General features: G+C 45.1%; 1 protein-coding gene across 1 annotated transcript in view; it reads right to left on the reverse strand.

The window, feature by feature from the left end:
• Positions 1–27,342, reverse strand: part of LOC138663592 (zinc finger protein 605-like) — an 89,305-nt gene that overhangs the window by 19,885 nt on the left and 42,078 nt on the right. Inside the window, exon 8 of the mRNA XM_069749852.1 lies at positions 2,226–2,237. Coding sequence (XP_069605953.1) covers positions 2,226–2,237 — 12 coding nt within the window. The remainder of the gene's footprint in view (positions 1–2,225; positions 2,238–27,342) is intronic.

Below are 27,342 nucleotides of genomic sequence, written 5' to 3' on the forward strand. Positions count from 1 at the left end.
CTAGGCAGAGGATCTGGAACACCGGGAAGAAAAGAAGGTACAGGAGAACTGGAGCTGCAAAGGAAGCACGGAGACAGTTAATGATAATACACAGAAACGAAAAGTCAGAGACAAGCAGCAGGGAGAACGTAAGGCATGCTAGGAAGCGAAGGAGCCAGAGGCATTTGCCAGAAAACAAATGACAGACAGGCACAGCCAAAAGGAAGAGGCGGCCTTAAATGCAGAGTGGCAGCATACCTTCCGGGTCATGGTCTTCCAGGACCACAGAGAGCAGGGGAAAGAGTGTCCAAAGAAAAAGGCAGAGTGCGCATACAAGTGCTCCCAGTAGAGGGAGCTGTGGACGCGCAGGAGCGCTGCTAGTAACGTCAGCGCTGCCAGCGAGACACAGGGCTGACCGGAGCAGGGAAGGCAGAGTGCGCGTGCGCAGGACACCCTAGTGCGCGTGCGCTCGACAGGAAGCAGGAGCCGGGAGAGCGAGCAGAGAAGGCGGCGCTGGAACAGGAGCGCGCCGGGACGCCGAGGAGCGGTAAGTAAAAGCGGACAGCAGGGGCCGCGGCGGTGATAATGGCGACCTGACACTCATTTTTACAACACCATTTTTTTTTAGGGATCACATCACATTTGAAGTCATTTTGAGGGGTCTATATGACAGAAAATAACCAAGTGTGACACCATTCTAAAAACTGCACCCCTCAAGGTGCTCAAAACCACATCCAAGAAGCTTATTAACCCTTCTGGTGCTTCACAGGAATTTTTGGAATGTTTAAAAAAAAAAAATAACATTTAATTTTTTTTTCACAAAAAATTTACTTCAGCTCCAATTTGTTTTAATTTACCAAGGGTAACAGGAGAAAATGGACCCCAAAAGTTGTTGTACAATTTGTCCTGAATACCCCGATACCCCATATGTGGGGCTAAACCACTGTTTGGGCGCATGGCAGAGCTCGGAAGGGAAGGAGCGCCATTTGACTTTTAAATGCAAAATTGGCTGGAATTGAGATGGGACGCCATATTGCTTTTGGAGAGCCTAACACTAATGTGCCTAAACATTGAAACCCCCCACAAGTGACACGTTTTTGGAAAGTAGACCCCCCTAAGGAACTTATCTAGATGTGTTGTGAGCACTTAGACCCACAAAATGCTTCACAGAAGTTTATAATGTTGAGCCGTAAAAATAAAAAATAATATTTTTTCACAAAAATGAAATTTTCGCCCCCAATTTTTTATTTTGCCAAGGGTACTAGAAGAAATTGTACCCCAAAAGTTGTTGTGCAATTTGTCCTGAGTATGCTGATTCCCCATATGTTGGAGTAAACCACTGTTTGGGCGCATGGCAGAGCTCGGAAGGGATGGAGCGCCATTTGACTTTTCAATGCAAAATTGGCTTGAATTAAGATGGGACGCCATATTGCATTTGGAGATCCCCTGATGTGCCTAAACATGGAAACCCCCCACAAGTGACACCATTTTGGAAAGTAGACCCCCTAAGGATCTTATCTAGATGTGTTGTGAGAGTTTTGAACCCCCAAGTGTATCACTACAGTTTATGACGCAGAGCCGTGAAAATAAAAATTCTTTTTTTTTTCACAAAAATTATATTTTAGCCCCCAGTTTTGTATTTTCCCAAGCATAACAGGAGAAATTGGACCCCAAAAGTTGTTGTCCAATTTGTCATGAGTATGCTGATACCCCATATGTGGGGGGAACCACCGTTTGGGCGCATGTCAGAGCTCGGAAGGGAAGGATTCCATTTGGAATGCAGACTTAGATGGATTGGTCTGAAGGCGTCATGTTGCATTTGCAGAGCCCCTGATGTACCTAAACAGTAGAAACCCCCCACAAGTGACCCCATATTGGAACCTAGACCTCCCAACGAACTTATCTAGGTGTGTTGTGAGAACTTTGAACCCCCAAGAATTTCACTACAGTTTATAACGCAGAGCTGTGAAAATAAAAAATTATTTTTTTCCTACAAAAATGGTTTTTTAGCCCCCCAAATTTTTATTTTCCCAAGGTTAACAAGAGAAATTGGACCTCAGGAGTTGTCCGAATTGTCCTGAGTACGCTGATACCCCATATGTTGGGGTAAACCCCTGTTTGGGCGCACGGGAGAGCTCGGAAGGGAAGGAGCAAGGTTTTACTTTTTTAACGCAGAATTGGCTGGAATTGAGATTGGACACCATGTCGCGTTTGGAGAGCCCCTGATGTGCCTAAACAGTGGAAACCACCAATTCTAACTGAAACCCTAACCCAAACACACCTCTAACCCTAATCCCACCATAACCCTAGCCACATCCCTAACCCTGACACACCCCTAACCCTAATCCCAACCGTAAATGTAATCCAAACCCTAACCCTAGCCCTAACCCTAATGGGAAAATGGAAATAAATACATTTTTTCAATTTTTTTATTTTTCCCTAACTAAGGGGGTGATGAAGGGGGGTTTGATTTACTTTTATAGCGGGTTTTTTTAGCGGATTTTTATTATTGGCAGCCGTCACACACTAAAAGACGCTTTTTATTGCAAAAAATATTTTTTGGCGTTACCACATTTTGAAAGCTATAATTTTTCCTTAGTTTGGTCCACAGAGTCATGTGAGGTCTTGTTTTTTGTGGGACGAGTTGATGTTTTTATCGGTAACATTTTCAAGCACGTGACATTTTTTGATTGCTTTTTATTCCGATGTTTGTTAGGCAGCATGACCAAAAAACTGCTATTCCTGAATTTCTTTTTTTTGGGGGGGGCGTTTATACCGTTCTGCGTTTGGTAAAATGGATAAAGCAGTTTTATTTTTTGGGTCAGTACGATTACAGCAATACCTCATTTATATTTTTTTATGTTTTGGCGCTTTTATACGATAAAAACTATTTTATAGAAAAAATAATTATTTTTGCATCGCTTTATTTTGACGACTATAACTTTTTCATTTTTTGCTGATGATGCTGTATGGCAGCTCGTTTTTTGCGGGACAAGATGACATTTTCAGCGGTACCATGTTTATTTATATCCGTCTTTTTGATCGCGTGCTATTCCACTTTTTGTTCGGCGGTATTATAATAAAGCGTTGTTTTTTGCCTTTTTTTTACGGTGTTCATTGAAGGGGTTAACTAGTGGGACAGTTTTATAGGTTGGGTCGTTACGGACGTGGTGATACTAAATATGTGTACTTTTGTTGTTTTTTTTATTTAGATAAAGGAATGTATTTATTGGAACAATATTTTTTTTTTATTATTTTTTTTTTTTACACATGTAAATATTTTTATTTTTTATTTTTTTTGCTTTGCCTCGGGGGGGACATCACAGTAAGGTGACAGATCGCTGATCTGACACTTTGCTGTGCACTGTGTCAGATCAGCGATCACACAGCATAGCAGGGAGGATTCCCGCCGCCTGCTCTGACCTCCCTGCAGGACCCGGATGCAGCCCCTTGGCCATTTTGGATCTGGGACCTGCAGGAAGAAGAAGGTAGGAGACCCTCAGCAACGCAATCACATCGCGTTGCTCCAAGGGTTTCAGGGAAGCCCGCAGGGAGCCCCTTCCCTGCGCGATCCTTCCCTATACCGCCGGAACACTGTGATCATGTCACAGTGTGCCAGGAGTTAATGTGCCGGCGGTGGTCCGTGACCGCTCCTGGCACATAGTGCCGGATGTCAGCTGCTATAGTCAGCTGACACCCGGCTGCGATCGGCCGCACTCCCCCCGTGAGCGCATCTGATCACGCTGGACGTACTATCCCATCACTGGGAATTAAGTCCCAGGTCACCTTGACGGGATAGTACATCCAATGGGATTAAGGGGTTAATGCCACTAAATCATTAGTTTTTCCTGTTTTGGTTCCATTCACGACTCAAGGATTATTAGAATGTAAATACCCTTTTAAGTGGGTAGATAAGGGGATCCCATATTTAGGTATAGTTCTTACACATTCAGGGGAGCTGGGCATATCCCTGGACCCGGAGACATGGAGGGACGGTTTAAGAGAAGTGCAAAGAGTATCATCTTGTCTAAATCACTTGGAACAGCTAAAAAAGTGCACTTAAGGTGGTACCAATGTCCGGCGCAGTTAGCTCATTATGGACCTGACCAATCTCAGGCATGTTGGAAAGGTTGTGGGCAAAGGGGGATACTAGGTCATATCTTCAGCAACAGATCAAGGGGATCTCAGTCAGAAAGAATTAAATTGTCCTAAAAAAAAGCATATAATTCAATAGATCAATCTGAGGACGTAGAAAAGTCAATTGCAAAAGTATATTTTATTATTCAAGGGAAAAAATTGTTTGACCAGACATACAGTGAGCCAACGTTTCGGCCACAATTGGCCTTTCTCAAGGCGGTTATCTACAAAGGCGTAATAATAAAAAAATTGATGAATATATCAAACATAAAACCATAATAAATAAAAAACGCACTCATTTTAACAAAAAACATTTTTCTTTTTGAAGATGAGTTTTTTATTCAACGAAATGGCACTGCAATGGGCAGCAACGTGGCGCCACCTTATGCCAATATTTTTATGGCCGAATTTAAATCTAAATTAGTTTACACACATCCACTCTTTCAGCAGTACTGTGTACTATGGAAGAGATACGTAGACGATATTTTTCTCATATGCTGTGGAGACATTGAGTTTCTCTTGTCTTTCTGTCATACCATTAATGAGAGCCTTGTTAAATTAACTTTCACAATACAATACGATCAGAAATCTATTGCATTTTTGGACACTCAAGTCATCATTAATGATGATGGATCATTGTCCACGGATCTATATGTCAAACCGTATTGTATTTGACCAGTGCGTATATTTATTTATTATGGTTTTATGTTTGATATATTCATCAATTTTTTGATTATTAAGCCTTTGTAGATAACCGCCTTGAAAAAGGCCAATTGTGGCCAAAACGTTGGCTCACTGGTCTGGTCAAACAATTTTTTCCCTTTAAAAATAAAATATACTTTTGCAATTGACTTTTCTACGTCCTCAGATTGATCTATTGAACTAGGTCATATGTGGTGGGCATGTTCAGTTGTAGCTCAATTCTGGGTGGATATTGGTGATTTAATATGAGAGTTTCTTGGGGTGCAGTTGGTTTTGGAGTCCAACATGGGAGTCTTACACATTGGCATAGATAAAGTACCGCAGGTGCTTAGAGGCTCTTTTTTGCATATTTTGATTGCAGCCAGGTTAGCACTCGCAGCTAAGTGAAGGGGGACAGTGGAGGGGGACAGTTTTGCCATCCATAAAAGAGGTGATTAATTAATACACATTGCCAATATGAATTGGCGTTGACTCAGTCCGCCTCAGCCAAAAAGAGAATTCAGTGCATATGGGATCCAAGCTAGATAGCCAAAGGTCAGCCCTTTTCTACTGAAGATACAAAATCTTATTTGGTCTTCAGAAACTTACATTAGTTGGATTATAACATCATGCTTTCTCCCGTGAGTTTCAATATTATTGTGGAGTGGTGAAGAAGTTATGTTTTAACGAATGTATGTAAAATGTGTATTGGTGCCTATGGTATTTTGTCATTGTATTTGTTTATGGGCTTTGTTTCACCCTTTGTGTGTTCAAATATTTTCTGAAAATTCAATAAAAATTATTGGTTTAAAAAAAATAAAATAAATGGCGTTCCTTCCCTTCTTAACTCTGCCATGTGTTCAGACAGTAGTGTATAACTGTATATAAGGTATTGTCAGATTCAAGAGAAGTTGGAAAATAATTTGTAAGATCCATCTTTTTGCTATTCCCCTTTGTGAAAATTAAAAAATTGGAGCTTATATTTCGTGAAGAATTCCAAAGTTATCACCACATAAAGTGGCAAAGATTTGAAAAATGGGGCCTGATTAGCATCACAAAACTGGCTACGGGAAGAGGTTAAATCAGAGTATTTTGGACACTAATTACTGTAGTCTAAAACTGTGACTATAGACAATAACACATCTACTGAAACAATCAAACTCAACAGTCGTCATCAGTAAAATATGAGTAACTAGTGGTGAAACCTCTTTGGGGTTTGTTGGCTCTTGGCAATTTAAACTATCATAAGGGCCAATATTTTCTATCATATCAGTTTCAAGAAGAAATATTAGATAGTCAAACATAATATTTTAGAATAACGCAGAGCCGAGGTGTATTAAATTTAGATTTTGGGCATTTGTAAGAGGTAATTGAGACCTTTTGTTAAAGACGATCATGGAGTTGCAGGGCCCCTAAGAGTTCTCACCAGAAGAGTAGTGAAAGTATTAGTGCTCCCCATTTCAGGAGAGATTGTGCAGTAATCTGAATTCCTTATGATCGAAAACATAATGGAATTTGACACGGACTGAATCCATGACACCAGGGCTCGAGCCAACACATCTCCTGCAGGTGTGAATAAATGTATATTACAGCCATCAGCCACACACAGCTTAGAGGTATATCATGATTCAGGTGTAATGGTATTTGAATAGTTACCATGTATACTCTTGTATAAGCTGAGTTTTTCAGCACATTTTTTTTGTGCTAAAAACGCCTTCCTCGGCTTATACACAAGTCATGGTCCCAGAAAGCTGCCGGGGGAGGGGGAGCAGCAGGTCAAAGAGGCAGGAGCCTGTGGCTGTGGCTAAAGTGCCGCTGCTGTAATAGTGCACAGTGCCAGCTGCAGCCACTGGCTTCCAGCACACATCATACCTACCGGCACGCCTTCGGTGCTGGCACTGCATCTTGTTCTGGCCGCCATCGCCTGCAGCTCTTCCAGCCAAGCTATCACGTGGCACTGCTCATTAAGGTAACGAATATGCATGCCTCTCCACTCCCATAGGCGTGGCGTGCATATTCATTACCTCAATGAGCAGGGCCACGTGATCGCTCAGCAGGTACAGCTGCTGGAAGCCGGAAAAAGATCCAGTGCCACCAAGGGAGCGCAGGCAGATAAATAGGATGTTTTTTTTTTTGTTTTTTTTAACAGGAATCATATATAGGGATAAGGAGCCAAGCAAACCAGGACAGGGACTGGGGAGCCATGCATACCAGGACAGGGACTGGGGAGGCATGCCCATCATTGACAGGGACTGGGGAGGCATGCACACCATTGACAGGGACTGGGGAGGCATGCACACCATTGACAGGGACGGGGGAGGCATGCATACAATGACAGGGACGGGGGAGCCATGCATACAATGACAGGGACGGGGGAGCCATGCATACAATGACAGGGACGGGGGAGCCATACATACAATGACAGGGACGGGGGAGGCATGCATACAATGACAGGGATGGGGGGGCCATGCATACAATGACAGCAACAGGGGAGCCATGCATACAATGACAGCGACGGGGGAGCCATGCATACAATGACAGCGACAGGGGAGCCATGCATACAATGACAGCGACGGGGAAGCCATGCATACAATGACAGGGAAGGGGGAGCCATGCATACAATGACAGCAACAGGGGAGCCATGCATACAATGACAGCGACGGGGGAGCCATGCATACAATGACAGCGACGGGGGAGCCATGCATACAATGACAGCGACGGGGGAGCCATGCATACAATGACAGGGAAGGGGGAGCCATGCATACAATGACAGCGACGGGGGAGCCATGCATACAATGACAGCGACGGGGGAGCCATGCATACAATGACAGCGACGGGGGAGCCATGCATACAATGACAGGGACGGGGGAGCCATGCATACAATGACAGGGACGGGGGAGCCATGCATACAATGACAGGGACAGGGGGGCCATGCATACCACGATAGGGATGAGGGGACAATACATATCCGGCTTATACTCGAGTCAATAAGCGTACCCAGTTTTCGTGGCAAAAGTAGGTGCCTCGACTTATACTCGGGTATATACGGTAATAGAAATTCTGTTCACTCGGTTTTAAAAGAATGAGAAAAGTCAGGATAAAGGGAAACTCTGTTTTTATTTTATTGAAATTCACACTTGGCCTCACTGTGCATGTAATGTTGTCGATCATAAAAGTGATGTTTGGCCAGAAAGACTGGACCTGGTCTTGTAGGGACCATATGATCACATTCAGCAGCACAGAAGGGAGAGAAGGTAGATTCATCCAGTAAGATGTCAGGATTCTAGGAAGCCAACAGCATCATTACCCTCCGCTTTCTCTTACAGGCCCATCATCATATTTTTCTTCTAGTGATTTTCTAACTTGTCAGCACATTCAATGTACGCTGTCATTTTGCTTTGTAGTTTACAGATCTGGGCAGGTAACAATCGGTGGCTTTCACAAGATCACAAAGTAATTTCAACATTTTCAGATGAAGGAGAATATTGTTGTCTTAAGGCACAATGGTGATCACATGATTGTGATACGGCCGGACTACACCATTGATAAAGCAGCCACAGCTGGGGACAGAGAAGAATCTGTGACTTCTCTGCATTAAGTGGTTACTACTCACCTGGGTAGTCATATGTAGGAGTCTCCTCTTTACACCACTCATCACCCCTCACATATGTCTCTGTAGTATTAATATGGGTCAGATCTTCACCCTGAAACAAATATTGTAAAAGTCACAGACAGATGGAGAAGTCACATCTATGATCAGCTCTAATCCTGCCATCTCCACCGTTCTCATTACACAAGTATAAAACAAGTATAAAACAAGTATAAAACTGTCTAAACATCATAGTGGAAATCTCCTGACACCTTCTCTCCATCTACCTGATGATCCTGAGGAACATTGGGATCTTCTTGTTTACAGTCCTGTGGAAGAAGTGGACGGGGAAATCTCTCTGGTGTTGTCCTCTTACTGGATAGATCTGGAGGAAACACATACAGGGACTGAATTCATTCTTTACATACAGATAATTATAGGCCGTGTGTATTTAGTCCTGTCTATTACCTGGTGATATGAGGGGCTGGGGAACTTCCATCATGACGTCCTTGTACAAATCTCTGTGTCCTTCTAAATACTCCCACTCCTCCATGGAGAAATAGACAGCGACATCCTGACACCTTATAGGAACCTGACACATACAATGATACCATCATCCTCGGATCCCTTCATAGAGTTACTGTATGATGTCCCAGCATTCCCAGCAGTGTCACCTCTCCAGTCAGCAGCTCAATCATCTTGTAGATGAGTTCTAGGATCTTCTGGTCATTGATATCCTTATGTATCAGTAGGTGAGGTGGAGGCCCCGTGATTGTGCTCAGGGGTCGTCCCCATCCCTCAGACATAGGGTCGTGACTGCGCTCACTAGAGGTCTTCTTCACTACTGTGTAATCCTGGTTATGGAGAGACTCATTAATAAATCTCACTACAGACATTTCCAGAGTCCTCACCTCTCCAGTTCTGTCCATCTGTTATTCCCATAGATAAGAATGATGTAATGTGACGTCATCAGAATCTCTCACCTCTCCAGTAAGCCGGAAGAGGATCTCTAGAGTGAGGTATAATATCCTCTCCACCATCTTGTTTCTGTCCATATCCATCTTTGATGGGTAAATCAGGAAAATTCTCTTTTGTAGAAAATCTTCACTGAGAGGATCCGATATTGTAGAGACCTGAATGAGAAGAAGATGAGCCGATGTAACATCATAAAAATCTTGTGTAATAATACAATTACTGGAGATAATTAGGGAAACATGAGATTTATTATTTTACAGTATTTAGTTTTCTTCTCTACATCTAATAATAAAACCTATATATATTAGGCCACAGACAACAGGCAGTTTCTTCCTTGGAGTCGGCAGCTGAATACGTTCCTCATAGACTCATCTTCCATAACGCTAATTCTCGTCTCATTTACCGACCCTGGAATCGGCATTAGCAATACTGCAGGAGATATTCATTACACGTGACAGGAGAAATAACTACTTCATGATGAGGACGACATCTTCATCTTCTACTACGGCTCTAGAAACAGATTTGTCCAGAGTCCGTCACTGACTCCATCACCACAGGCCGTCTATATGAAGTTTCCCGACAATACTGTGTGGGGCCCCGTACTATAAGAGTAATATAGGTTTCCTTGGTTCCCGTCTTTCATATTTGGGTCATTTGTATCTATCAGCGGAAAAGGAACAAAACCATTGTGATTCTTATACAACACAAAACCCCCTAACTATAACATTTCTATAACACCCCCACAATCTGTGACTCTTCAGGGTAAATCGCTCTCTCCCCATTGGATTAGAGCTGATACTATGAAGCTAAAGGGACTAAACAGACTTTCTGTCACCTCCATAAAGGGGCACTTTTCCGTGTTTGTCAGAACTGTCCGAGGATTATAAGAGGTGATAGTTTTCCCCCAATTAGAGGGGACACCTGTGGCTATTGGGGTCTTTACCTGCTACAGTTTTGGTGGGATTTACTCGGTAAAGTGCTGGAATCACTTTCTCAAAAAGGGTTAAATGGCGTCTGTAACTTCAATGTCTTTCTATGAAGCTTCTTCTCGGAACTTTCTTCCTGTTTTCTGCCGTATTTCTATTACTCTCCGGAATCAGGAATGTATTAAGTCCTATAGAAACTGCGGAGAAAGAATCATTTCTAATTCTGTGTTTCCAGGGAATTGGCTGCGATATCCCCTGTGCAATATATTTCTAGTATTAATGCGCCAGTAATGGGGAATCTCCAGAACTTACCTTCACCAGCAGAGCCGCACTTGACATATATGGCCATTCTGTGGGTACAGGACCTGTGATGAGGTCACAGGAGGGGAGGAGTCAGGGGTCACATGATCAGGGGCCTCAGTGAATGATATCGGGACTCGGGAGTGAAGACGCTACATGGAAACTTCTCCTCAGTCAGTGGTCTAAGGGGTAACGTTTCTCCTTATGGAGAGTGACATACCATCTCTGGCTTGTCAAGGTAAGGAGGCTTATTCGCCGTGCAATGCTCCTCTTGGAAATTTAATATGCAAATTGCCTCCAGAGAAAAAGAGGACTTGAACTCTATAACGCCACCTATTGGAAGTAGCGATCCTACAAGTCACAATCAACCCTTTAACGAGTCTTGCAATATGACTTAGGATAAAAGCCAATTCAGTATCTCAATTCAATTTGGCTTTTTACACCCCATCTTTGTCAGGGTTTAGAGAAAGTGGCAGAGATGTTAGGAGTGCTTGTGAAGATGGCGACCATATGTTCTGATGTTATTTTTGAGACCAATAGGCTGGCAATAATAGTTCACAGGCGCACGCAAACACACACAGACAGGGCCGCCATCAGGGCATTACTGCCCTTACTGCTGTATGGGGCCCGGTCAGCAGCAGTACACAGAGGGGCCCGCATTTCCGGGGCCCCACTTTTGTGCTTCTTCTGATCGGGCCCCATTGTGCACTAAAATGCTGTGCACTGTGGCGCACAGGTCGGCACTGGGGCCCGGGAGCGTTTTTGTAGCTATGCACTGTCTTCTTACCTAGTCGGCTGCGCAGCTCCTGCTCGGCTGTGGCTAGAGTGTATGGGCTCCCTGCAAGTCCTGACTACAGTCCATACAGTCTAGCCGTTTCAGTAGTGAATGTGCTAGAATGTAGGGGCTCCTGTCAGGTCCTCTCAGCAGCCCATACATTCTAGCTGCTGCTTCACTGGTGAAAACACTAGACGCCCCGCGAACAACTGAGGTAAGTTTGAAAACATTTTAGTTTTTTTAAATGGGTGAGGTGGGGGGGAGTAAGACTGCAGGTGATGAAGTGTGTTTGAAGGGGTACTGCACATGATGAAATGGTAGGGGGCTGCAAATGATGAAGTGTGTTTGAGGGGGTACAGCACATGAAATGATAGGGGGCTGCAAATGATGAAGTGTGTTTGAGGGGGTACTGCACATGATGAAATGATAGGGGGCTGCAAATGATGAAGTGTGTTTGAGGGGGTACTGCACATGATGAAATGGTAGGGGGCTGCAAATGATGAAGTGTGTTTGAGGGGGTACAGCACATGAAATGATAGGGGGCTGCAAATGATGAAGTGTGTTTGAGGGGGTACTGCACATGATGAAATGATAGGGGGCTGCAAATGATGAAGTGTGTTTGAGGGGGTATTGCACATGATGAAATGATAGGGGGCTGCAAATGAAGTAAGGGGACTGCAGATGAAGTGAAGGGGGCATAGGGGACTGTAAATGATGAAGTAAGGTGGACTGCAAATGTTGATGTGGGGTGATGTGTCCTCCCACCTCTCCTCCTGCTCCCTCTTTGATCGGTTACAATCAGGCTTCCGTTCCCATCACTCAACTGAAACTGCCCTAACTAAAGTCACCAATGACCTACTAACTGCCAGGAGCAAGCGACACTACTCTGTCCTCCTTCTCCTGGACCTGTCTTCTGCCTTTGACACTGTGGACCACTCCCTTTTGCTACAAATTCTCTCATCTCTTGGCATCACAGACTTGGCCCTTTCCTGGATCTCGTCATATCTGACAGACCGAACATTCAGTGTCTCCCTCCCCCACACCACCTCCTCACTTCGCCCCTTGTCAGTTGGTGTTCCTCAAGGCTCTGTTCTAGGACCCCTACTCTTCTCCATCTACACTTTCGGCTTGGGACAGCTCATAGAATCCCACGGTATGCAGTACCATCTCTACGCTGATGACACGCAGATCTACCTATCCGGACCTGACCTCACCTCCTTACTTACCAAAATCCTGCACTGTCTGTCTGCTATTTCAGCCTTCTTTTCTGCTCGCTTTCTACAACTGAACATGGACAAAACAGAATTCATCATCTTTCCCCCATCTCACTCTACCCTTCCACCAGACCTATCCATCAATGTCAATGGCTGCTCACTTTCCCCAGTCCCACACGCCCGGTGCCTCGGGGTGATCCTCGACTCTGCCCTCTCTTTCAAGCCACATATCCAAGCCCTTGCCTCCTCCTGCCGTCTCAAACTCAAAAATATTTCCTGGATCTGTGCTTTCCTTGACCGCGACACCGCAAAAACGCTAGTGCATGCCCTTATCATCTCCCGCCTCGACTACTGCAACCTCCTACTCTCTGGACTCCCCTCTAGCACTCTGGCACCGCTCCAATCCATCCTACACTCTGCTGCCCGACTAATCTACCTGTCTCCCCGCTATTCCCCAGCCTCTCCCCTATGTCAAGCCCTTCACTGGCTTCCTATCGCCCAGAGACTCCAGTTCAAAACCCTCACAATGACATACAAAGCCATCCACAACCTTTCTCCTCCATACATCTGTGACATGGTCTCCCGGTACCTACCTACACGCAACCTCTGATCCTCTCAAGACCTCCTTCTCTACTCCCCTCTCATCTCTTCCTCCCACAACCGCATCCAAGACTTCTCCCGTGCTTGCCCCATACTCTGGAACTCTCTACCCCAACACATCAGACTCTCGCCTACCATAGAAACCTTCAAAAAGAACCTGAAGACCCACCTCTTCCGACAAGCCTACAGCCTGCAGTGATCCTGAAGTTACTGAACCGCCGCGCAACTTGCCCTACCCTCTCCTAGTGTTTCATCACCCATCCCCTGCAGACTGTGAGCCCTCGCGGGCAGGGTCCTCCCTCCTTATGTACCCGTGTGCCTGTTATCTGCTCATGTTTAATGTATTTGTCTATATTTGCCTTGTATTCACATGTAAAGCGCCATGGAATAAATGGCGCTATAAAAATGTATAATAATAATAATAATGTGGACTGCAAATGACGATGGGGACTGCAACCGATGATGTGGGGGCGATGGAGACTGCAAATGATGAAGTGGGGGTGATGGGGGCTGCAAATGATGATACAGGGGTGATGGGGACTGCAAATGATGATGTGGGGGTGATGGGGACTGCAAATGATGTGGGGGTGATGGGGACTGCAAATGATGAAGTGGAGGTGATGGGGACTGCAAATGATGATGGGGACAGCAAATGATGATGTGGGGGTGATGGGGACTGCAAATGATGAAGTGGAGGTGATGGGGACTGCAAATGATGATGGGGTATGCAAATGATGATGTGGGGGTGATGGGACTGCAAATGCTGCAGGGGTGATGGGTGTTATGATCTGGTGGCCTAGGAGCAGCATGAGACGGACTCTGGAGAAGGTGGTCCCTGTACTGACAGCAAACCCTAAACCTAGCAGCGCAACTAGAAGTAGCCATGGGGGGTACCTAACACTCCCTAGACCCCTCGGCACAGCCTAAGATCTAACTACCCCTAAAGACAGAAACAGGAAACCTATCTTGCCTCAGAGAAAATCCGCCAAATATAGATAGATAGCCCCCCGCAAATATTGACTGTGAGAGGAGAGGGAAATAACATACGCAGGGGGCGTGGCCTGAGAGTCCATGTGAGCGGACGTGCGGCTGTGAGCTCCCGCCGCTGTATATTGTAAAATCCTGCAGAGCCGCTGCTGTTTGGTCCCTGCGGGGGCTTACTGGCTGCGGGGAGACTTGGAGAGGCCGGCGGTGCTGTTCGGTAGCGCTGGAACCGACGAACATGACCAGGAGACGGCAGAAGGACGCGGGAGCCGGGGATGCAGGCGCAATCCAAGATGGCGCCGACTTGAGGGAAAAGGCAGACAAGGAGAACGCCACATGCAGAAAGCGCATGGAGGTAGCGGCAAAGCTCCAGCAGTTTGCGAGAGCGGAGGCCGCAGAGGAGGGAGCCGGAGCTGATACCGAAGAGGAGGAGGAGGAGGAGAGCCCAGCAGGAGAACATGAGGTACAACAGGGGAGAAAGGAGAGTAAAATGGCGGTGGCAGAAGGGGGACCCGAGGAAATGGCGCCAGAAGCTGAGCCTACCCTAAGAGACGTTTTTGCGCTAGTCTCTTCATGTAAACAATCTCTGACCATACAGATACAGGAGGTTAAGGGGGACACAGCCCAGATAAACGCAGCCATGCAGAAGATTGACAAACGTGTGGGGGAGGTAGAGGAGAGAGTGAGCACTGCAGAAGACCATATAGTGCAGCTGCAAAAAGCAGAGAAAAAGTTCACTCAAGCAATAGCTGAATTGGCTGCGAAAAATGAGGACCTTGAGAACAGGTCCAGAAGAAATAATATTCGCATAGTGGGCATCCCTGAAAAAGCTGAAGGGAGGAATCCAACGGAATATATTGAAAAATGGCTGTTAGAGACATTTGGAGATATGGCGCTAACAAAAGTGTTCGCGGTAGAAAGAGCGCATAGGGTCCCGCCGAAACCACCTGTCCCTGGAGCGAATCCCCGTACCATGCTCGCCAAAATTCTAAACTATAGAGACAGAGACATTATCCTGAGGAAGGCCAGAGACATGACGGATCTGACAGTTGAAGGTCAAAAGATTGCTATATACCCAGACTATTCTACTCTGGTGCAGAAACAACGGATGATGTTCACGGGTATCAAGAGACGGCTGAGGGAATTGGGTGTGCAGTATTCCATGATGTTCCCAGCAAGACTGAGGGTGGTGGCGTTTGATAAAATTCATTTTTTCCAGAAGCCGGAGGACGCTACCCAGTGGATCGATATTAATGCTAAAAAGCTTAAAGGAAAAGGAGACTGAAACTGTGGGAAGAGTCTGAAGTTGTTTACTTATCTGTCAGTTGGAAAAGAGTCATGTGATTGACAAGCCAAGGGGTATGGGGGGGGAAGAAGGGAAAGGGATGGTGTAATGGCTGCTGGGAAAGGGGGAGGAAGGGTTTGCGACATATTTTAAGTTTATGCAGACTTCTTGTGTGTGCAAATAATTCTAAGTTAAAATGTTTTGAGAACGTTATTTTTCAAAATGTCTGAAATCCTGTTATGTACAGTGGTGGGAGGAGGGTTGGGAAGGTAATGCCAAACGGAGTGTTCGCTATGGGCGATGATGCCCCACTCTTGGAAAGAGGTGGAATGGTTAGATGTGAGGGGGGAAGGGTGGGAGGGTGAGTTGGGAGGGGGGGGGGGGGGGAGGGTAGTTAGACAGCCTGAGCTCAAAATTGATGATACTTATAGTGAAGATGAGCCAAGTGATGGGGACCCGTTTTAAGATTTTGTGCTGGAATGTGAGAGGCCTAGGGGAGAAATCTAGACGTGCTGCGTGTTTGCAATATGCAAGAGACCAAAGGGCCTCAATGATATGCTTGCTGGAGACGCATTTGGTAAGGGAAAAAGTGGATGTTTTGAATAGACGATGGATCCAGAAGGGATATCATTCTACCTTCTCCACGTATGCAAGAGGAGTCTCAATCTTGGTTCCAGCGGGAGTTCAGTATGAGGAGGTGAAGGTATATGTGGACGTGGAGGGACAGTATGTACTATTACGGTGTATACTGTATGGAGTGATGCTGTGTGTTGCCGCGATGTATATTCCGCCTCCCTACTCTAGCAGGAAGATTAGAGAAGTAATGGAGCGAGTGGAAAAATGGGGACCGACACCGTTAATAATTATCGGAGATCTAAATAACATCTGTGATGAATATTGGGATAAAAATAAAAATACTCAGAATAGGTCGGAGGGACACATAACAACATTTGGCACCTATATACAGGAGATAGGTTTGATTGATCTGTGGAGGGTTAGACATGTGGGGGAGAGAGGGTACTCATGTTATTCACCGGCACATGCCACACTCTCTAGGATTGATATGGCTCTGGGTAACAGGATTTTGGACACATTGGTTGGGGAGGTGAGATATCTGCCAAGGGCCTTGTCGGACCATAGTCCAATTGAAGTAGAGGTTAGATTGGAGGGGGCTCGCTCGCTAAGTGGGAGAGAATGGAAGATTCATCCTAATTGGTTACAGAGTATTGAGTTGGAAAGTATAGGACGGGAGGTGGCGGAATTCTTTCTCTTAAATGATGGAAGCGCCGACGCTCTTACAATTTGGGATGCAATGAAGGCGTACCTGAGGGGACTACTGTTTAGGGACATTAGTAGGTGTAAGCGGAGGACGAGAGAGGTAGAAAAAGCGGCAGTTGAGGAGTTGAAGGAAGCAGAGGATGGGATGGCCACACTGGGAACCCCTGAGGCAGAGAGAAGAATGAAAAACGCACAAAATCATTTGGAAAAAATTCTGCTAGGCAAAGCTGAGAGGAAACGAGATTTCCAAAGGGTATTGTTCTATCAGGAGGGAGAAACAGTGGGACATATGCTGTCGGTAGTGGCTGCTGCTCAGAGAGGTTCTTCATATATACACTCTTTGGATTCTGCTAGTGGAGGTAAAATAACGGAAACACCTGAAATTTTGAGAGCCTTTGCGGACTTCTATGCAGATTTGTATTCCTCTCGGGTTGGTGAATCGGTCGAGGATGCACTGACTTTCTTGGAAGGTCTGGATTTGCCGAGACTGAGTGAGGCAGATAGGGAGAGCCTTGAGGCCCCTATCACTGAGGAGGAATTGAGTCGGGCATTGATGTCTATGGCCAATGGGAAGGCGCCTGGGGTCGATGGGTTACCCGCTGAGATCTATAAAGGGTTGGCAGAAGTGTTGATTCCTAGATTAAAAATGGTATTGGAGGAAGCTAGGTCTTGTGGGCGCTTGCCAGCCTCTATGAGAGAGGCCATAATAGTGGTCATTCCAAAGGAGGATAAGGACTTGGGGAAACCGGAGTCGTACCGCCCAATTTCTTTACTAACAATTGATGTCAAGCTTCTGGCCAAGGTGTTGGCTCTCCGCCTCTCTAGTGTTATTGCGAGTCTGGTGCATTCGGACCAATCTGGCTTTATGCCGGATAGATCAACGGCGATCAATTTGCGGAGGTTATATGTAAATTTGCAGGTAGAGTCTGATAACTGTGGTCGAAGAGTGATTGTATCGCTAGATGCACACAAGGCGTTTGACAGCGTCGAATGGGGGTACCTCTGGCAGGTGCTGGAATGTATGGGGTTTGGCCCGCAGTTTGTGGCCTGGATACAGCTGTTGTACTCATTACCATCCGCCAGAATTAGAGTAAATGGGGAGCTATCTCGTCCTATAGGGCTGGCTAGGGGTACTAGGCAGGGATGCCCGCTTTCACCCCTCCTGTTCGCGTTGGCTGTAGAACCTCTTGCTGCTAAGATTCGGCAGTCGGATGGGGTCCCTGGGTTTAGGTATGGCAAAGTAGAGGAAAAAATAGCGTTATATGCGGATGATGTTTTGCTGTTCCTGGAGGATCCAGACAATTCACTAAGAGGGGCCGTTGAAATTGTTGAGAGATTTGGTACTGTGTCGGGACTAACAATTAATTGGGATAAGACGGTTCTTTTTAGAGTGGATGACGTAGGAGAGAATGTGAGTGAGGATGTTGGGGATGAGAGGCTGAAGGTGGTTTCCCAATTTAAATATCTTGGAATATGGATTTCGGTGCCGGTGGCGGAGTTTCTGCAAAGAAATTTGACTCCTGTTATGGGGGTACTCAAGGCAAAGGTAGACGCCTGGAATAAGCTACATCTATCGGTCGTCGGTAGGGTAAACCTTATTAAAATGGTCCTTATGCCCAAAATTCTTTATGTTCTGCATAACGCACCAATTTGGATCCCTCGGGGGAAGTTCAGGCAGATTAATGCCCTCTTTAGAAGTTTGATATGGGGTAGACAATATCCACGTATTAGCTTGGAGACGCTTCAACGACCCAAGGAAGATGGTGGTTTGGCTTTGCCCAACCCGGAAATATACTTCCTTGCGGCCCAGAGCCAGCATTTGAAGGGCTGGGCGCGAGGGGCGTCATCCAGTGCAGTACAACAGCTATTGGAAGAGGTGACGGACCGACGACCGATGGCCAGGTGTTTGGAGGATGGCTCATTGGGCGCGCTGGGGAAAATATACCCAACCCTGTTCCTGATTCGTAAATTATGGAATAGATTAAGGCAGATTCGTGGGGTTACAGAGTTGACTAAATTCACACCGATATGGTCTAACCACAACTTAAAGGATTTTGAGGCCCTGGGAGGATTGATGGAATGGCAGAATAAGGGAATTTGCTTTGTTCACCAGATAATCCAGCAGCAGGAGCTGAAGTCCTTTTCCCAATTGCAGGAAGAATTTGGTTTGCGATCCACAGGGGAATATCAGTATGCGCAGATGAGACATGCCTTTAGAGCTCAGAATAAGAAGGCTGATATCAGGGTTCAAGATGATATAGTGTTGGAGTATGTGTGTGGTGAGGGTACTACAAGGGGAGTTATTTCCACTCTGTATAAGGACCTTATGCACACATTTCTGCTAGATTTCCCTATAAAGGCGAGAGCTAAGTGGGAGAGAGAAGTGGGGCCGATGGAAAATGAAACCTGGGAATCGGTGATGGAGTGGGTTCCGCGACTATCCTTGAGTGAACCATATAGGCTCTCGCAGCTATACATTTTGCATAGGGTATATAAATCTCCGGAAGTGTTATACAAAGCGGGATTGCGTGCCAATTCTGGGTGTCCGAGGTGTGCGAGTGAGAAGGCAGGAATATATCACATGATGTGGACGTGTCCGAGACTGGCTGCCTTTTGGGTGGTGGTTTTGAGCCGAGTTGAAGCAGCGTATAAGTGCAGAGTTGTTAGAGACCCGATAGTATGTGTGCTGGGATATGTGGAAGAAATTGGAGTTGACAATACTTGGAAGATTGCAATTGCTAGGCTACTCTACATGGCCAGGAAAGTAATAGCACGAAACTGGATAAACGCGGAACCACCTGTGAGAAGGGAATTTCTCCAATATGTTCAACATGGTCTAAAATTGGAAAAGGGGGTGTACAGTAAAAGGGGGAAAATAGAACTCTTTAATAAAATATGGTCTCCTTGGCTTGATTTGGATTGAGGAGTATAGGCGTCGTGTTTCCTAAGACCTGGAAGAGGATAAATTACAAGAGGCAGATAATGCCTCGGTGGGGTGGAGATTGAGACTGAGCTGTCTTATGGGGGAGGGGGGTAGTTGGGGTAATGTTGGGGTTTATTAAAGTAAGAAAATGTGTATCTGATATAATGCAATGTAAATGGCATTCTGTTGTTCTCCTTTTTTTTTATATTGTTAATAAAAATCTATTTAAATTAAAAATAACATACGCAGAAATGAAATCAGATTTTAGCATAGGAGGCCATACTAGCTAAAAAGAAAGAATAGAACAGAGTACTATGCGGTCAGTATAAAAACACTAGAAAATATCCACCACAGAACATACGAATCACCACATCTGACTAAAGACATGGGGGGTATATCTGCATCTCCAGATAAATAGCTAGGCTGCAAAAAATCCTTCACAGACTAAGCTGGACAAGACAAAAACATGAAAATGCACAGAACTATAAGGTCCACATCTGGTGGACAGCAAAACAAAGCCAGGACTTATCTTTGTAGAAAAGCACAGCAAACTGGAGAGACCAGCAGGGAAGTGAATCCTTCAAAAACAATGGACAACTGGCACTGACTAAAGGATCCTGCAAAGCTATATACCCCAGTCAGTTTTGCAATTAGTAGATACACCTGTCCACTCCTGCAGTCCAGGCACAACTGCATTACCCTCTACAACCACCGGAGGGAGCCCAAAAGCTGAATTCACAACAGTACTCACCCTTGAGGAGGGGTCACCGAACCCTCACCAGAGCCCCCAGGCCGATCAGGATGAGCCCGATGAAAGGCATGAACCAAATCAACGGCATGGACATCAGAGGCAGAAACCCAAGAATTATCCTCCTGGCCATAACCCTTCCACTTGACAAGGTACTGAAGCTTCTGCCTCGAAAAACGAGAATCCAAAATCTTCTCAACAACATATTCCAACTCCCCATCGACCAACACAGGGGCCGGAGGATCAACAGAGGGAACAACGGGCTCCACATATTTCCGCAACAAAGATCTATGGAAGACATTATGAATAGCAAAAGAGGCCGGAAGCGCCAGGCGAAAGGACACCGGATTAATAATCTCAGAAATCCTATAAGGACCAATAAATCGAGGCTTAAACTTAGGGGAAGAAACCTTCATAGGAACATGACGGGAAGATAACCAAACCAGATCACCAACCCGAAGCCGGGAACCAACACACCGACGACGATTAGCAAAACGCTGAGCCTCCTCCTGAGACAGCACCAAATTGTCCACCACATAAGCCCAAATCTGCTGCAACCTGTCGACGACAGAATCCACACCAGGAAGGTCAGAAGGCTCAACCTGCCCAGAAGAAAAACGAGGATGAAAACCAAAATTACAAAAAAAAGGCGAAACCAAAGTAGCCGAACTAGCCTGATTATTAAAGGCAAACTCGGCCAATGGCAAAAAAGCCACCCAATCATCCTGATCAGCAGACACAAAGCATCTCAAATAGGTCTCAAAGGTCTGATTAGTTCGCCCAGTCTGGCCATTTGTCTGAGGATGAAATGCAGAAGAAAAAGACAAATCAATGCTCAGCTTGGCACAAAAGGCCCGCCAAAACCTAGAAACAAACTGGGAACCTCTGTCGGACACAATATTCTCCGGAATACCATGCAAACGTGCCACATGCTGAAAAAACAACGAACCAAATCAGAAGAAGGCAATTTAGGCAAAGGCACCAAATGAACCATCTTAGAAAATCGGTCACAGACAACCCAGATAACCGACATTCTTTGGGAAACAGGAAGATCGGAAATAAAATCCATAGAAATATGCGTCCAAGGTCTCTCAGGGACCGGCAAAGGCTGAAGCAACCCACTAGCACGGGAACAGCAAGGCTTAGCCCGCGCACAAATCCTACAGGACTGCACAAAAGAACGCACATCCCGCAACAAAGAAGACCACCAAAAGGACCGACTAACCAAATCTCTGGTACCAAAAATCCCAGGATGGCCAGCCAACACAGAACAATGAACCTCAGAAATCACTTTACTAGTCCATCTATCAGGAACAAACAGTTTCCCCACAGGACAGCGGTCAGGCTTATCAGCCTGAAATTCCTGAAGAACCTGTCGCAAATCAGGGGAGATGGCAGAAAGAATCACCCCTTCCTTCAAAATGCCGACCGGCTCAAGAACCCCAGGGGAATAAGGAAAAAAACTCCTAGAGAGGGCATCCGCCTTAACATTCTTAGTACCAGGAATGTACGAGACCACAAAATCAAAACGGGAGAAAAACAGGGACCATTGAGCCTGTCTAGGATTCCGCCGTTTGGCAGACTTGAGGTAAATCAGATTCTTATGATCGGTCAGGACCACAATACGGTGCTTGGCCCCCTCAAGCCAATGTCGCAACTCCTCAAATGCCCACTTCATAGCCAACAACTCCCGATTGCCGACATCATAATTGCGTTCCGCAGGCGAAAACCTCCGAGAAAAGAAGGCACACGGTTTCATCAAGGAACCATCAGACTTCCTCTGAGACAAAACGGCCCCTGCCCCAATCTCAGACGCGTCAACCTCAACCTGAAATGGAAGAGAAACATCTGGCTGACACAACACAGGGGCAGAAGTAAATCGGCGTTTAAGCTCCTGAAAGGCAGAAACAGCCGCGGAGGACCAATTCGTCAAATCAGCGCCTTTCTTGGTCAAATCGGTTAGAGGTTTAACCACACTGGAGAAGTTGGCAATGAAATGACGATAAAAATTAGCAAAGCCCAAGAATTTCTGAAGGCTCTTCACAGATGTGGGCTGAATCCAATCATGAATGGCCTGAACCTTAACCGGATCCATTTCTATAGATGAGGGAGAAAAAATTATACCCAAAAAGAAACCTTCTGCACTCCAAAGAGGCACTTTGACCCCTTCACAAATAAAGCATTATTACGGAGGATCTGAAATACCATCCTGACCTGGTTCACATGAGACTCCCAATCATTGGAAAAAATCAAAATATCATCCAAATATACAACCATGAATTTATCAAGATAACTCCGAAAGATATCATGCATGAAGGATTGGAACACAGATGGGGCATTAGAGAGTCCGAATGGCATCACAAGGTATTCAAAATGGCCTTCGGGCGTATTAAATGCAGTTTTCCATTCGTCACCCTGCTTGATACGAATAAGATTATATGCCCCTCGAAGGTCAATCTTAGTAAACCAGCTAGCCCCCTTAATCCTAGCAAACAAATCAGTAAACAAAGGCAAAGGGTATCGAAATTTGACCGTGATCTTATTCAAGAGGCGATAATCAATACAGGGTCTCAAGGAGCCATCCTTCTTGGCAACAAAAAAGAACCCCGCTCCCAATGGTGAAGAAGATGGCCGAATATGCCCTTTCTCCAAAGACTCCTTAATATAGTTCCGCATGGCGGTATGTTCAGGCACAGACAGGTTGAAAAGTCGGCCCTTAGGGAACTTACAACCTGGAATCAAGTCAATAGCACAATCACAGTCCCTATGCGGTGGAAGGGAACTGGATTTGGGCTCATAGAATACATCCTGGAAGTCAGACAAAAACTCAGGAACTTCAGAAGAGGGGGAAGAGGAAATTGACATCAAAGGAACATCATTATGAACCCCCTGACAACCCCAACTAGTCACAGACATGGATTTCCAATCTAACATCGGATTATGTAGCTGCAACCATGGAAAACCCAGCACAATATCATCATGCAAATTATGCAACACCAGAAAACGACAATCTTCCTGATGGGCTGGGGCCATGCGCATGGTCAGCTGTGTCAAAAACTGAGGTTTATTTTTAGCCAACGGTGCAGCATCAATGCCCCTCAAAGGAATAGGGTTCGGCAAAGGCTGCAAGGGAAAACCACAACGTCTGGCAAATTCTAAGTCCATTAAGTTCAGAGCGGCGCCTAAATCCACAAATGCCATAACAGAAAATGATGATAGTGAGCAGATCAAGGTTACAGATAACAGAAATTTAGGTTGTATAGTACTGATGGCAACAGAACTAGCGATTCTCTTTGTACGCTTAGGGCAATCAGAAATAACATGAGCAGAATCGCCGCAGTAAAAACACAACTTATTCTGACGCCTGAATGTTTGACGTTCACCTCTAGACAAAATCCTATCACACTGCATAGGCTCAGGGCTCCGCTCAGAGGACAACGCCACAGTGTGCACAACTCTGCGCTCGCGCAAGCGCCGATCACTCTGAATGGCCAGAGACATAGAATCACTCAGACAAGCAGGCGTGGGGAACCCCACCATAACATCTTTAATGGATTCAGAAAGACCCTTTCTGAAAATTGCTGCCAAGGCATCCTCATTCCATTTAGTCAGTACAGACCATATTCTAAATTTCTGGCAATACGATTCTGCTGCTTCTTGACCTTGACACAGGGCTAACAAGATTTTCTCAGCCTGATCCACAGAATTAGGCTCATCATACAACAACCCCAATGCCTGAAAGAACGAATCAACATTATGCAAAGCAGGATTGCCAGTTTCCAGGGAAAATGCCCAATCCTGTGGGTCACCACGCAGCAGAGATATGATGATTTTAACCTGCTGAATAGGATCACCAGAAGACCGGGGTCTTAATGCAAAAAACAGTTTACAGTTATTTTTGAAACTCAAAAATTTGGATCTGTCACCAAAGAATAAATCAGGAGTGGGAATCTTAGGTTCTAAGGCAGGAGTCTGAACAATAAAGTCTGAAATACCCTTTACCCTAGCAGCAAGCTGATCCACCCGAGAAACTAACTCCTGAACATTCATGTTAATACTAGATTCCGTAGCCACCCAGATATAAAGAGGGAGGAAAATACCAAACAGGTTAAGGAAAAAAAAATGGCTCAAAAGCTTCCCTCCCTTCTTCTGAGATGCAATTAACTCATTGTTGGCCAGTTGTTCTGTTATGATCTGGTGGCCTAGGAGTAGCATGAGACGGACTCTGGAGAAGGTGGTCCCTGTACTGACCGCAAACCCTGAACCTAGCAGCGCAACTAGAAGTAGCCGTGGGGGGTACCTAACACTCCCTAGACCCCTCGGCACAGCCTAAGATCTAACTACCCCTAAAGACAGAAACAGGAAACCTATCTTGCCTCAGAGAAAATCCCCAAAGGATAGATAGCCCCCCACAAATATTGACTGTGAGAGGAGAGGGAAATAACATACGCAGAAATGAAATCAGATTTTAGCATAGGAGGCCATACTAGCTAAAAAGAAAGAATAGAACAGAATAATATGCGGTCAGTATAAAAACACTAGAAAATATCCACCACAGAACATACGAATCACCACATCTGACTAAAGACATGGGGGGTATATCTGCATCTCCAGAGAAATAGCTAGGCTGCAAAAAAATCCTTCACAGACTAAGCTGGACAAGACAAAAACATGAAAATGCACAGAACTATAAGGTCCACATCAGGTGGACAGCAAAACAAAGCCAGGACTTATCTTTGTAGAAAAGCACAGCAAACTGGAGAGACCAGCAGGGAAGTGAATCCTTCAAAAACAATGGACAACTGGCACTGACTAAAGGATCCTGCAAAGCTATATACCCCAGTCAGTTTTGCAATTAGTAGATACACCTGTCCACTCCTGCAGTCCAGGCACAACTGCATTACCCTCTACAACCACCGGAGGGAGCCCAAAAGCTGAATTCACAACAGATGGGGACTGGAAATGATGAGGTGGGGGTGATGGGGATTGCAAATGATGAGGTCTGCAGATGATGATGTGGGGTGATAGGGATTGCAAATGATGGGGACTGCAAGTGATGATGTAGGAGTGATGGAGACTGCAGATGATGAATTGTGTTTGAGGGGGACTGCAAATGATGAAATGATAGGGGGCTGCAAATGATGAAGTAAGGGGGACTGCAGAGGAAGTGAAGGGGGGATAGGGGACTAAATGATGAAGTAAGGTGGACTGCAAATGATGAAGTGGGGGTGATGGGGACTGCATATCAAGTGAGTGTGAGGGCCGGTGGACCACAATTGAATTGAAGGTGGGGGTGGGGAGAGCAAATGGTGTATTGAAGGTGGGGAGAGCAAATAATGAATTTTGAGGGTGGGGAAGAGCAGTTGATGAATAGAGGGTGGGAGAGAGAGAAGACATGACAATGAATTGAGGCAGAAGGGGCATGTAACTATAATGAATCGGGGTATGGGTTAGAGCTGGGGGTACATAGTGGGGTCGTTCAGGATAAAGTGACTGGAAATAAATTGGGGGAAAGAGTACAGGTGCTAATTAATTTATATATTAAATGAGGAAAGTGGCTATGTACAGATAGTGGGGGCACAGTGGCGGATTATAATTTATATTTGGAATGGAGGGTTGCGTAATAACCAATTACTGTATATATTAATGGTGGGTGAACGTCTGTATTCAGATGTGTAGTGTAGAAGAAAGGAAAAAAGTGGGGAATGTGCTCTGGAAGCGGTGCTCTAGATAACTAATAGGAAAGATTTTTTAAGCCTCCACCAAGGCAAGGCAGACTCTTTTGGTCCAGCTCTACTCTACTCTAACGTATTAAACATTTGTTAAAATATCCAATACAATTTAGGTATACAAACAACAAACAAATATCACCACACCATGACTAGATCACATATTACCACCACATACAAGGAACAAATAACGCCACACCATAGCCGGACAACATATTACCACCACATAGTGATTGAATACTACAATACTGATCATTAACAAAAAAAAACAATACTAATATCACCTTAAGTGCTATTTTACACAAGAGATCTGTACTTAGTATGCAGTGTCTGTGTACAGGTAATACAGTGATCACCGGTGACATTATACACAGGAGCTCTGTCTATAGTGTCAGTGTACAGGTAATACAGTGATCACCAGTGGCATTATACACAGGAGCTCTGTATATAGTGTATAGTGTACAGGTAATACAGTGATCATCAGTGACGTACACAAGAGATCCGTATATAGTGTCAGTGTACAGGTAATATAGTGATCACCGGTGACATTATACACAGGAGCTCTGTATACAATGTCAGTGTACAGGTAATATAGTGATCACCAGTGACATTATACACAGGAGCTCTGTATACAATGTCAGTGTACTGGTAATACAGTGATCACCAGTGACATACACATGACAAAATGGTATACTTGAGTTCCGTGACCTGAATAAAAACCTTCCCATCCCCTTAAGACGGGATCCCTTGCACTTAACTTCCTATAAAATTAACTTCTTCCATACCCCAATAAACAGACTGAGATATATGTTTGGATTTAACCCCTTTACCCCCAAGGGTGGTTTGCACGTTAATGACCGGGCCAATTTTTACAATTCTGACCACTGTCCCTTTGTGAGGTTATAACTCTGGAACGCTTCAACGGATCCCAGTGATTCTGACACTGTTTTCTCGTGACATATTGTACTTCATGACAATGGTAAAAATTCTTTGATAGTACCTGCGTTTATTTGTGAAAAAAATGGAAATTTGGCAAAAATTATGAAAATTTCGCAATTTTCCAACTTTGAATTTTTATGCAGTTAAATAACAGAGATATGTCACACAAAATACTTAATAAGTAACATTTCCCACATGTCTACTTTACATCAGCACAATTTTGGAACCAAAATTTTTTTGTTAGGGAGTTATAAGGGTTAAAAGTTGACCAGCAATTTCT

Source organism: Ranitomeya imitator, chromosome 2, assembly GCF_032444005.1.
Source record: "Ranitomeya imitator isolate aRanImi1 chromosome 2, aRanImi1.pri, whole genome shotgun sequence".
NCBI classification, from domain to species: domain Eukaryota; kingdom Metazoa; phylum Chordata; class Amphibia; order Anura; family Dendrobatidae; genus Ranitomeya; species Ranitomeya imitator.